This window comes from Neodiprion pinetum, chromosome 3 (genome assembly GCF_021155775.2).
Source record: "Neodiprion pinetum isolate iyNeoPine1 chromosome 3, iyNeoPine1.2, whole genome shotgun sequence".
NCBI classification, from domain to species: Eukaryota; Metazoa; Arthropoda; class Insecta; order Hymenoptera; family Diprionidae; genus Neodiprion; species Neodiprion pinetum.
Window position 1 is genome coordinate 23888805 of NC_060234.1, and position 13224 is coordinate 23902028.

A 13224-nucleotide genomic window follows, 5' to 3' on the forward strand; every position below is an offset into this window, starting at 1 on the left:
CCTAACCATGCAGCTAAGAAATCGAAGATTTGTGTAACAATTGTTACCGCCACGCCACGTGACAGAGGAATCCCAGGGAAATACCCATAACCTAACACGTGCAAACTCACCAGCGTTGCCGAGAAATGGAGAAGTTACTCGGAAGTCTCTGCTTAAATCTGTGAAAAGCAAAACAAGACACTTGAATTAATTTAGTAATTTGGCTTTTCAGTTTTCAAATCAATTATTACTGTTGTCGAGATTTATATCCATGCATTGCATGTTAGGCAAGAACAAAATTTGGGTATTAAATGTGCCACCTTGAATTATCAATCAATAATTAAAATAAGTATTGTTACCTCTTATCTGGGTTGCTCCGCAATTTAACGTTAGTAGTTCTTGTAGCATCTCAGGTTTATTGGTGAAGCGACGCACTTTTCACATAATTCACATCTTCGCTAATCTCTTATAATCCAAAAATCCGCACCGCAATAACACTAGCACTCGATTCTACATTCACTTTTTGTGCTGTAGCTATCTATTTGAACCGACTGAATAAACTGGCTGACAATGCAACTGCGCACATTCGCCGAAAATTAATCAAAAAATATAATAAAATTGACACTTGACTTCAATTTCAATGTTCGCAGGATGTTTTTATTTCAATAACTCGGTTTTTCCCACAGGCTATACGCTGGTCCTCGTATAATCATCACAGATGAATATGTGGAAATACACTGATCGAACAACTTGACGTAACCTTGACAATGTGGTCTGAATGTTGAACCGATACCGAGAACACGTGATTTTGCTCCGATTGCTCGGAAACGATTGAACCCGCTCAGCGCTCAGAAGCGACTAAATCTCTACAGCCCGCAATATAATCCCCCCCCCCCCCCCCCCCGCCATTTTCCAATGGAGTGGGGGTAGGTGAACGCGTCTGTTCTTCCCCTCTCGCGGCTCCCCCGCCGCGGTTTGAGCGACAAGGAAGGCGGAAGAATTATCATCTTCTGTTCTTTAGAAAACCAATTTAAATCTGTTGACAGGACGCGTACGCTTTTTATGGAATGGAGTAGATCCGTCCGGTATCCGCATATTATAATATTTTTTTTTACGATGTATGCAGGAGTAGCAAAACAAATACGAAATAAGAGGTTATACATTACATTTTGATTGGTTACCGTCGATCGCGCTCCGCGCTTGTGTGAACCTAGCCTTAGGCTGAGATTTCGTGGTCAGCAAAAACTAGCAGCAGCAGCAGCAGCAATTCACTGAAAGTTACTAGCACTTCCGACGCAAGCTTTTTCTGTCCAGTTCATTCATCCGAACCGCGGAGCAACATATGAAAGGCATTTCATGAGCAGCGCTGGTGCTGCGTCAAACTATAAAGACAGATATTAGTTGGCATATGCTCTAAGATATTAGTAACATCTAGTAGGTTATTAAACTGCTGCTATTTTTTTCTGTCTATGAAATCACACCTTTACAGGGAGCGTTCGTTCTACTACTGCTTGTTTTCAGCGACCTTGCGACTGAATATTTTGGGGGCGTTCTAACTATCTAAAAAGCGCAAAAAACTACCTAGGACAGAGGCAGAGCTAGTCACCAAATCAGCTGTGCAAGAGAGATAAAAATGACTGCACTAGGAGCTAATTTCGAAATGCACCGTATATTTCAGTGGGAGTTACCTACAGGTATATCTTACGACGTTGTTTGTGTTTAAATGTATAACTAGGACGTTATCTTCGGGTATTATCGTGATAAGGCAATTAATTACCTTTTTGTTACAGCTCAATAGGTCGAAGATCTTCCAATCTCATACGTTATCCGCTACAATAACAACTATCACGAGAGATTCATCAACGTTACGAAAACCGGTAATAATGGTCGTTCGCCATCACATTGAAGGTTACGAAAATTTTCAAAAATTTACTGAAACCTTTCCCAAAGATGAAGTCGCTTACATCTTATTCAGTGGTAGTAAATTACCCAATGGCAGCAGCTGGTGTCCTGACTGCGTTGAAGGTAAGCCGACTCGTAAAATTTCAGTATTCTGAATTCCGCAATGTCCTTTACAAGAAATTTTCGAATAACTGTAATCAGAAAACTGTATTTCTACAGTAGAAGCTTTTATTGGTTTTTGAATGTGGTATCTAAAAACATTTTTCACAGATTGCCTCTCCAATACTTCATGTTCATAATATCAGCATATCAAATTCCTAAAGTTCTGTTCTATTACTGCTACGCTATTACAATGCTGCTTTAAAGTTTCTTTTCATTTTTATTAAAGCAAGCATCCATGGTTTCCCACACACAATTTTCATGGTATATTCAAAGTACTGTATTGTTCCAAGTATAAGACGACCCTTCATTCTAAGACAGTATTTCAGGATGTTTTTGCTTAGTTACCTGCACATACGACGGGTCCACATGTAAGACGAGGATGAATTTGACGGGCACTGTCAGCGACAAAAAACCTTGGCTTATATTCGGAACAGTACGGCACATTTTCCATAATCTAAGAATCTTCATATGGAATTAATATTCTCATTTCAGCTGAACCATTTATTCAAAAAGGCTTACAAGTAGCACCAGCAGAATCTCATTTCATTTACGTCGAGGTTGGAGATAGATCCTTGTAAGTTGTTTAATTCTTTTTTACTTAATACTTATTATGTATACGAAGTATTTCATGTCAACTTGACCAACATTTCACCCTTATCTTTTTTGTTTGAAGCTCTGTTTTTTTTTTGTTCTCTCGGTATCCTAAATATTATCGATGATATGAATTGACCGATCCAGACTATTGTGGATTATCGCAATTGAATCATCAAATTGTAATAGTATTTTTTTTTTTTAGAAATGACAGGCCACACGGCTATCGCCTAAGAGAAAAAACCATTCTATTTCAAATCTTGATAGAAACAGTGCATCGCACTGTCATTGGATAGTTACTACTATCGATGAAATGTAGATAAAATTTTTGAGTGATGGAAAAGCGATTGTTTCAAATTTTTATTCTGAAAACTGTTTTCAGAAAAACTACTTGAACAGCAAGATATTTGTAATTACTATTATCCAATTAACTTGAATTTCTAATGCATTTCTCCTTATAGTTGGAAGGATCTAAAATGTCCGTTCCGAACGGATAATAAAACCAACTTGAAAGTTTTACCCACTTTGGCAAGATGGGGAACTCAGAAACGGTTAGAAGGTGATCAGTGTTTGGATGTTGGCCTTGTGGAGATGTTGATTACGGACGAAGATGACTAGATAATTAAGTAACATACTCGAACGTATACTGAACAGTGTTATATGTGATCTTGATTCGTCAGCTCATCATTTTCCTCATATACGTGAAAACCGATATTATTCATCGAACACTTATCAGCTCAAGGCAAAGTGGCCATGAATGATTCTTATCTACATGAGTAAATTAAGAGGAAAACTTAAGCAATTGATATTATTGGCTTTTGCATTGCCTTCGTAGTATGAGAATAATATTTTTATGATGTAATCGGTACCTTAGCCATTAGAAATGAACGTAAACAGCTGATTCTAGACCCAAATTTGAACTGGGCATACTTCATTCGTCAGCCACTTGCCGTACTGATTCTGCCTTTTTAATTTGAGTAACTTAATATAATCATTTATTGATAACACAAACGTTCTTACAGTGTAAAATTCAAACTTAATCACAATTCACCGAAATAAGTAAAAATATTTATAAAGGGTTCCGAAAATTGATAACAATCGTAAGATTTTTAACACTAATAAATGAGAATATATATATATATAGGTATATAAAAATTATTATTTACAACGTTTGTCAGTTACTCCTACAGTCACGAATTCATGTTGCGTTACATGACAGCTATATGACATTGACTAACATCGTCAACTTATAATACATGGTTCAATTGTCGGACAAAGTCAGTGCCTCGGTAACCGTTGGCAATGGAGGTGTAACTTGCACCAGATAGTGAATCTTTTTGTTTCTCAATATGCTGTAACTGTTGTCAAATATAACTGAATCTGGAATGGCAAAAAAGAGAAGAAAGAAAATTTCAGTCTTTTAGCATAATTATACAGAATCGCAATTATAAGTTTTTAAGTTTTACTCAATTTATAACTCACAAGTGGCTGGGGCTTTGCAAGTAATTACACCAACTTCATCCATTTCATGAGCAGGAACTCGATGGAGCGGAATAACTTCAGACTGTGCTCCCTCTTCATTTTTCTCAATAATTCCAAATTTTATATCGTGACTTTCGGATCTAAACTCCCATCTGACAAACAAACGTTGTTATTAATTATCGTGTATGTTGCAGTTTTCGAAATGTGATAATTCGAGAAAAGAACTTCAGAACAAGTTTGTAGCTAGCAGATTTGAATTTACAGTTTAAAAATCTAAAAACAAATTGAAAATAAATCCTAGGAAAATATCAGTTTCAAATTATCATGTCAATTTCAAATAACTCGTATATTAAACACAGAAATAGGTATTAGTTTTGATCTTTCTGTTGTAAAAGCCGTCAAATATGTGGTATAACGTTTTTCAGTGTTATTGTATACAAGTATTTCTGATAGTATTTCATGTTTCATACCGTAAAAAGCTTCCTTCTTCCGCTGTTAAAAAGTTTAAAGTAAGTTTGTCTCCTTTTTTAATTGTTGCCGTTTCCAGATCTGCGTTGAGTTTTTCCTTATCTGCTTTGCTACTGTACATGTGCTTAGGGATTTTACCACCTTGACAGATCTGTTACAATTTCAACTTATTATTAGCTGTAGTGATATACGATGTTACATTCTCACACATCTTTTCATACTTCATACATCAGAATTTCATTTTTTTCCATGGACCAGTGATTTTTTCTGATTCGACTAGAAAATGGATGAAATAATGTAATAGTAAACTATTTTATGATAAATGAAGTAACCATTTTTATAAAAAAAAAAGAGAGTATTACCTGTGAAGAACAAAAAATTTTCATGAAGAAATTTGTAAACTTCATGCAGTAATAAAATTCAAGAACTCTGCTTGGTTACAAATTAAAAGTTTTGTTCTTTTAATTTTCATATTCAGTGTGATGTAGAATCGCATAATTATAGTCCGTACATAAACAAATTCAAATGATATACCTAACAGAAGTATAAAAAATATGATTATTCAAAATACGAAAAAATTTACGTAAGAACTGCTAATTGGGTTTAGGATAGTACCTAATGACCATAATAAATAATTTATCTATTTTTCGATTGCTCGTGACTGTTACGCCGACCTTACCTATTACAGTTTCTTCTGATAAGTTTACCTGTTCAAAGTATGGTAAGCTCTACTGTGACATTAATAATAGTTTAGCCATATTTAATTTAATTTGGCTTTAATTATCCTAACGAAACCTCACTGGGTGTTGAATTTGCGTGGAAAAAATCCTACGCAACATTTATACGAATACTATTTTCGATATACCGTTTATTCGAAATTTATAACAAAAAAATGTGCAGATATCGATTGTCCTTGGAGCTAAAATAATTCTTTAAAAAGGATGATGTCTGGATTGTTATTCATTTTTTGTGTCGTATACTAGAATTTCACGATGCATATCTTGGACCGGAACAGTTTTTTGCTATGAGATATTCACTCATAGATCAGGTGACAAGCGATTTGCAACAGTTTCAACCGATTTCAAGCAATTTTAAAGCGTCTGCTTTCCAAGGTGATTTGCGACTTCAACAATCGAACACTACCTTGGTTTTTTGTGTAATAAACATACTCATATTTTTTCGACAACTTTCCAGTATAACACCTCCCCAGTTATAAAAAGAAGTAATAAAAAAGATTTGCCTTGGTAGTCAGTCTTGGATTGCCATCCGGGTCAGTCAGAGTTCCCCCAAAGTGTTTGGGCAATTGATCGGCTGAAATGGTGCGCAGCACCGCAGGTTTCCATTTTGCCGGATCCGCTTTGTAAATTTGTATTTTTGACAGCGTGTACTCGTTGAGAAAATTCTTAACTATCGAAAAAGCGAGAGCAAAAACTTTCGGCGCTGTAAAAATCGGTATAAAATTACAGTTAGCGTCATCATCGTAATATTGAAAAATTTTCCGTTTTGCAAACAATGGTGTTCGTTATTGGCGTGTATAGGGTAATTTGACACAGGGTAAACCTGCGTTTACATAATTCAAAGTACAAGTATATTTTCAGTTGCCTAAACGTAGGCGGACATCTATAGTAAATTGCCCACACATTTCCACGGGGATATTTCGCGATTGAAAACCAAATGTGTGTTTTTTTCAATTTGGAATGTTTACATATAACTGTAACTGTAACTAACTATAATGTTTAATTAAATAATGTTTTCGAACCGAAACCTGGACCGTAAAAATTGAAAATAAAATTGAAATTGAAAATAGAAGTTTTTGTTTCTGCATATATGATTTACGTACCATTTATGATGTAACACATCTTTAGAATTTCCGGGTAGTTTGCCTCGTACATTTGGATTAACGCAATCACGAGTTCTCCGGCTGTAAATATATTTTGATTATGGTGCGGAATTCAGATGCGGAATATATTCGATATCTTTCAATTCTGCATAGTGTACGGAATTGTGGAAACTGCTAAGACAAACCTGGCCTCCATGCGTATTGCCTCAAATTGAAGTCTTCCATGTCAAAAATCACTGTTATCTGGTTGGCAATTTGTCCGTGCTTTTTGCTTTGCTCTTGAGCGATTTTTAGGTATTGCTCTAAATACTTTATCGTTACTTTGATCATGTCGTTCTTTGATATCACGTGTAAAAGTCCGTACATATCCAGCCCAGCGAAAGGTGCTATCACAGCTGTAAATAACGCTATTATGTACTTAATTATATATTTATTGGTATGAGAAATTTATACAAAGGACGGTCCAAAGAAAGTTAACAGAATTTTGCCATAAAACTTTCGGCTCAATCGGTTGTCAATTTTCCCCTCATTCAGCCTATACAATCATCATTTGAATTTCCTTGCCCAATTCTTCCATGACACATTCAAATATAAAAATTTTTATCTTGTTTTTCCAGAATCAAAAATTTAAACTTCTGTAAAATAAAAAAAGTATCATTTCAACGCAAACTTGTGCAGTATAAGATATCTTCTCTTTTTTTGATGTAGATAAAAAAAAAAAAAAAAAATCTTGTTTAGTTTTTTTTTCATCAAAAACACGTTAAAACGATTTTCACGAAGACTTTTAATAATTAAACATCCTATCGGATGATTAGCAATATTTGCAATTCTTTCCCTTTGCGAATTAGAAAATTGATAATTATGTTTGGATTCATTGGGCTCTTTCATAACTTTGTAAAATTCGAATTGACAAGCGAATAGTCGAAAAATATTTCATTCAAATCTCTGTTGAGACATTGAGAATCCTGTCAAAGATTCGAGAAACAGCTGACAATGAGCTCTAGAGGCAAACCCACCTTTTGTACCCATTATAGAATTTACAAATAGTGAAACTACACTTTTTAATATACTTGTTACTTACTCGGCGCGCCATCTTTGTCGAACCCGCTCAATCCCCGGGGTAAATAATCGTCAAATATCGGAGGAGCCACCCATTCGTGTATTTTATCCACCTGCCATATTTTTCTCCACTCCAGTGACTGGAAATCAGGAAATCATTCTCAATTATTTTCAATTCAATTATTTTTTTTTTTTTTTTTTTTTTTACAATACAATGGCAAGCAGAACGTACATACAATTTATATGTATAAGATAGATTGGCCTTCGATTTGAATTCATGTCAGTTAAGAATTGGCCCGAAGTAGTCTCACATTAGAAGATTAATTTACGGCAGATATCGAATCTTGACAGAAGCATAGATGATCTTGAAGGTAGTGAATTGTCATTTTCAATTTTAAGTTTTTTGCCGAAGCAGCATGTCGGCCGATTCTCAGGGCCAAATTTTCGATCTGGTTGCAATTTGGATATGTTATAATATGTTATTGGGTATAAGAAGCGAGCGTCGTTTGCGTCGTTAATCCTCAAAGTATCCTTCTAGTATGTCCAATAATTTTCCTTAAGGAGAAATTGGTAAAGGGAAGCGGGCGTTGATCATTTATAGTGACTGATGGAATGAAGCTGAGCTTCTTTTAAAATACTGTATTAGATTCTTGACATTTTCACTTGCACTTATTGGTATATAGGATAATTTTTCCCAGTTTATCCACAAATGTTTTAATAAATATTCTTAAACTCACGTCTCGTAGCATCTTTTCAGCAGCTGTAGCGTCCCATTTTCGTGCTGAAACGTAAATGCTATACTGTATATAATAAGACGGAATTGTTTTATGCACACGTATCAAACAGACCGCGGAAATGCAAACCATTTTATACATTAAGAGAAAGGTGGTAAACCGCTTATATTAAAATGCACGATAAATTTCCCAGAAAAGATTAAACCCCACTCGTTTATTTTCTCTAGACAATGTGGGATGATTATCAATATCTAGGAAGTAAAATCCTGAGTAATAAATATTCACATCTCTATTAACATTCCTCGTTAAAACCGCAAATTTGCAGAAAATTTATAACCAGGAAGAAATGTCGGTATATTTAAATTTTAGACCTATGTATTCAATTACTTAGCTTATGGCTTAGTGAAATTTCTTCCTTGCACAAATTTACAGATTGAGATGACCCATTATATAAAAACAAAAGGATGCTGCCGAGATTTCCTGATTAGTTTATCGGTTGCAAAACCAGAGGAGGTTCAATTGCATTCGGAACATGAATGTATTTACTATCTGAATCAGAGTGGGCACAATTGTTCCCTGGCCCAATATGGCTCACTGGTTTTTTTTTTTTTTTTGTAAAAATAAGAGAGAATCTATTGAAAAAAAAAAAAAAAAAACTTACGAATAAACCTTAAAAATAACCTAGTGACATTTTTTATGCATGTTTCGTGAAGTATTAGTACACTTTCTAAACTAAATATATGCAATAAAGACTTTTATATCAGCTTTCGTCAGGCACATTTTTGTTTAGCAAATGTATGTACTATACATTATTTATTCCGTCGAGGTAGGTCAGTTTCGAAATTTTTCTCAATGAATTGCGACGTTTCGTTCGGGCTGTCCGCCGACCATCTTCGGCAGGAGAAAAATTTGAAAAAAAAAAACGAACCGAGAAGAAACGGACCAACTACGGCAGCGAGAAGAATCGGAAAGAACACAATCTCAGGATTACGTTCTGGAACTGCCATGGAATAAAAACTTGTTCAACATTGAAAACGAGGGGAAACCGTATATTTTTGGAACATCAGAAATCTGGGCAATGACGAACCCCGTCAGGCTTCCGCAGCAATTTGCCAATTACTCTGCCTCCTGGGCAAAAGCGACAAAGGACAAGACCAGAGGACGAGGCAGCGGAAGCCTGGGGATGCAGATTGACAAAGATATCGGTAAGGCATAGATCGTGAATAGCTCTGAAAGATGGATCTTCGTGAGTCTTTGTGTTGAAAAAAAATCAAGATTATCATCGGGATTGTTTAGTTTAAACCTAAACTTGAGTTAGAGGTAATCCTAGAATCATTTCAAATCACGCTTGACAATTCAAATATGATTATTGGAGGTGATTTCGATGCTCGAATCGGTGACGAGGTGCCCGTAGAGTTAACATAAAAGACAAGTTTATATACAAATAGAGAAACCTTGGATAAAAATATAATGACTGAAAGAGGAACGGTTCTTTAATTTTATGACGTCAAACGGGTACATCTGTCTAAACGGGAAAACAATTAGCGACAGTTCAGCTAAGCACACATTTTCGTGCGAGGTCGGTAAAAGCGTGATCGACTTGATTTGGACCAAAATAGACGGACCAAGTTACATCGAAGTTCTTGCCGTGAATTTGACGAAAACTGGCTCGCAACGATTTGCGGTCATGCTTGACTTGGCTTACAAGATAACGGAGAACCTTGACAGTCACCAGAACTCGACTAAAATTATTACCAAACGGTTTGGTCACTGATAGTAATGGAAACATTTTTAAACAGAGCTTTCAATCGCTTTCAATCGCGAAGTAAACTGACAAGAAAAAAATGTCACAAATCTAATGAAAATCTTAAGTGTCACGATATTATACGGAAGGCGGGCATCGCTGCAGGGGTTATGAAATAATTAAAAAATCAAAAATAGCCAAATATGAAAGAAAAATACACGATTTGACGGTGACTATTTGCGAGTATAAAAAGAAATGCAAGAACTTTTGAACGTATATCCTCACTCGCGTTTCAATGATGTAGAAAAATGGGCGTATGACAAAGCGAGGAAGAAATATTATAGAAATTTAAGAAAAGCAAAGAGAGTGGCGTGAGATAAAAATATTATGGATAAATTTTCAGACCTTGTGGCAGAATGTAAACAAGTCCAAGAGTCCTAAACTTGCGAGCGTACTTATAACCGCTGCCAAGTTAAACAATTTTTACGAACGTATCTCTCCGGAAAAATTGTGCGACGACTCGTCATTTTTTGACGCGTGTCAACCTTTCCTCGTTGCGCTTTTCACAAGCAATGAGCAAGCAAGAAACACCGCGAAGTTAAAGAACGCAAAAGCTCCTGGTTTCGACATGTTAGGCAACAAATTTCGTAAAGAACCCCCCCGCAGGTCTGTCTTGAGTGCTGATGCATTTCAACAAAGTTTTACCATACATGGTAAAGGACCTCACCGTCCTGGAGGGAAGTCGGACGAACTACGATACACAAAAAAGGGGACAAAAGAGACGCGTTAAACTACCGAGGCACCACGCTCGTTAACAATATTACAAAATTATTTACGCAAATGTTGAAAGACAGACTCTAAAAAATTCAGCAAACGGAGCTGAGATTTATTCCAGAATGTCAGACAGGGTTTAGGGCGGTGCAAAGTTGCGTGGATAAGATTTTTGCACTCATTGGTGCTGTTCAAATCCAACCGTGACTTGGTGGACGTTCGGTACACGAGCTTTTTGTAGATTTCGAACGAGCCTTTTCACTCAGTACCGCACAGTCCTCCGTGGAACAAACTTTTTCACTTAGGAGTGAGCTCGAAATTGATTGGGATAATGAAAAACGTGTATGACAGTGCGATTGTCCAGGTGAAAGTAGAAGGAAAGCTTTCTCGGAAGATCGAGGTACCGAAGAAATGCTCCAGGGGAAAAGCCTAAGCCCCTTACCGTTTATGCTTTTCCAATATTCAAGAGTTTATGCGAAACAGAGATCTAACGGGAGTAAATACAGACGGCTACACGGACATCATTATGCTTTTACACGCGGATGACTTAATTATACTTAACCACTCAAAAGTCGACCTACAAAGAGAAATCACTACTGCAACCTGAACCGGCTCACTGTTAATACTGACAAGACCAAAGTTACGATCTCTCGAAACGGAGGAAAAATTAAGGTGGAAAATCGGGGAAGTTTTAAATTGTATGGCCGAACTTTGGAAATTGTAAAGAAATGGCACGGTTATCTCAATAATAGCAAAATTTGACAAAATTTGCTCGTGGCGACTCCTACAACTAAACCAGTAAAACCCTAACTGTAAGTTTAATATTATAGTATAACTGCGTCAACTATTAAAGAAAATTGGATGCGCGCATATTTTGAAGGACGTTTCTTCATCAATTTTCTCATTCTTTCAGTCTTATGTAAAAAAGGCAATCCAATAATAATAATTTATTTTTCTTTTTTCTTATTCGTCTTTTGACGTTACGAAATCTCCATCTTCTAATGGGTGTCAAAAATGTTGTCATATTTTATAAGATTTTTCGGAATTTTATCGCATCTTATAAAGACTTTAGATACGCTGGGTTGAAAAATTCTGAAAAAAATGTTATTGCGTTTTTGGTCATGTACTTTCATACAAAAAATTATAAATCCAATATGAGACATCGACGTAGAATTTTGATCGAGGTATCATGAAATGACCCATAAATATTTTAATTAATTCAATGGTGTAAAAAAATGTGAATAAAACTGTGTGAAATTCTTTGCGAGATTGTAGCAACCGATAATTTATATGTCTTTCCTGGCAAATTCTGTGTACAGTTACGGGGAGATAAGAAAAAACGAACTTGTACGGATCACTAGATTCGGAAATTTTTTCATCATTCTGCGTGAACATACCTCTAAGCCATCGTAACAGAAAATGGTCGTCATGATGCGGTTGCAGAACATCGCGAACGTTTCGCCTGAACTGTAAAATAAAAACAAAAAATCAAGAAATTAGACAAAAATCCTAGACAGAATTGAAGATTTCGAAGCCTTTTGAAAGAGCGGGCAAAGAATTGATCAAAATGTCGAATTCCCATGATTATATTTACTAACTATGGAAGGTTCAATTATCAACATAAATTTGACTTCTGAAAACTTTGTATTATCGAAAATCATAGTTTATTCAAAAATCCGGTACTAGACATTTCTTATAGATTTCTTGATTTTAATTGTATGCGGAACAGCTGGTACGTTTTTCAAAATAAATAGTCTGAATAGAACAGAAAAATATTGTTAATAATCTTCTGTAAACAATCCCTACTGCAAATAGAGCAGAAACCGAATGTATGGATCCTTTCTTTGTAAATCTAATTAGACTCTTATAACCTTCATCTTCTTGACAAACTTTTCGATTACAGATCATTTTTTTTTTTTTTTTGTTTGAACTCTTATTATTACTATTAAAGTTAAATCTGACACGTACGTTTTTCTGTATACTATTAATACCTGTAGACGTTTCTATAGCTCTGAAACTTCTTTGTCCACTTTTTTTCTGAACTATTCTCACTTAGACTCTCGCAACCCTTCTTGTTCGGCTTGGGTAAAATAAAAGAAAATGGTTCAATTTTGTTGTTTGAAATACATACTTTCAAGTGCTTCTTTTTCTTTTCCCTTCGGACTTTCTCCCCAAGACGACTCTTTCTCTTATCTATCGCTTCCCTTTCTATATCAGGTACCCACATACTTTCTGCTCAGATATACTTTTACCCAGACTTTTTCCCTTTCATCCGACGCATCCTGCTGTACAGTCACTTTAGTTGTATGCCTACCATCTGATCAGTGTACATAGCCTTTCAACGCTACTTCTTCGTACAATCTTTAACTAGTTAAACAAAATGACTTTGCGATCCTCTTCTCAGTCAATGAGTTTTTTTTTTTTTTTTTTTTTCAAACTTCTTTATTTCGAAAATGCTCCACTTTCACTTTATTCTAAATCGTCAAGTGATC

At 35.6% G+C, this 13224-nt stretch overlaps 2 protein-coding genes across 8 annotated transcripts in view; one reads left to right on the top strand and one right to left on the bottom strand.

The window, feature by feature from the left end:
• Nucleotides 1–1301: 1301 nt before the first annotated feature.
• On the top strand, nt 1302–4261 carry LOC124215673 (thioredoxin domain-containing protein 17). Of its 3 annotated transcripts, XM_046619354.2 has the most exons (5): nt 1302–1413; nt 1501–1673; nt 1770–2004; nt 2536–2617; nt 3096–4261. In XM_046619354.2, exons 3-5 carry the CDS (start codon nt 1863–1865, stop codon nt 3250–3252), a joined length of 381 nt encoding a protein of 126 aa, XP_046475310.1. In that variant the 5' UTR covers nt 1302–1413; nt 1501–1673; nt 1770–1862; the 3' UTR covers nt 3253–4261. The 3 variants fall into 3 exon arrangements, with proteins under 3 accessions (XP_046475310.1, XP_046475311.1, XP_068990946.1); XM_046619355.2 differs by lacking the exon at nt 1302–1413 and having other exon boundaries at nt 1491–1673; XM_069134845.1 differs by lacking the exons at nt 1302–1413; nt 1501–1673 and having other exon boundaries at nt 1683–2004.
• LOC124215672 (SEC14-like protein 2) overlaps nt 3600–13224 on the bottom strand; it is a 34564-nt gene continuing 24939 nt past the window's right edge. For 4 of the 5 annotated variants that reach the window (XM_046619349.2, XM_046619350.2, XM_046619351.1 and 1 more), the window contains 9 exons: nt 12130–12199; nt 8221–8264; nt 7506–7623; nt 6610–6819; nt 6425–6505; nt 5825–6024; nt 4587–4735; nt 4117–4268; nt 3600–4014 (listed from right to left, as the gene is read on the bottom strand). In XM_046619349.2, the coding sequence (XP_046475305.1) occupies nt 3896–4014; nt 4117–4268; nt 4587–4735; nt 5825–6024; nt 6425–6505; nt 6610–6819; nt 7506–7623; nt 8221–8264; nt 12130–12199 (1143 nt within the window). In that variant the 3' untranslated portion in view covers nt 3600–3895. Of the gene's footprint in view, nt 4015–4116; nt 4269–4586; nt 4736–5824; nt 6025–6424; nt 6506–6609; nt 6820–7505; nt 7624–8220; nt 8265–12129; nt 12200–12863; nt 12975–13224 lie in introns of those variants that run through there. The other variant, XM_046619352.1, reaches the window with a different exon arrangement.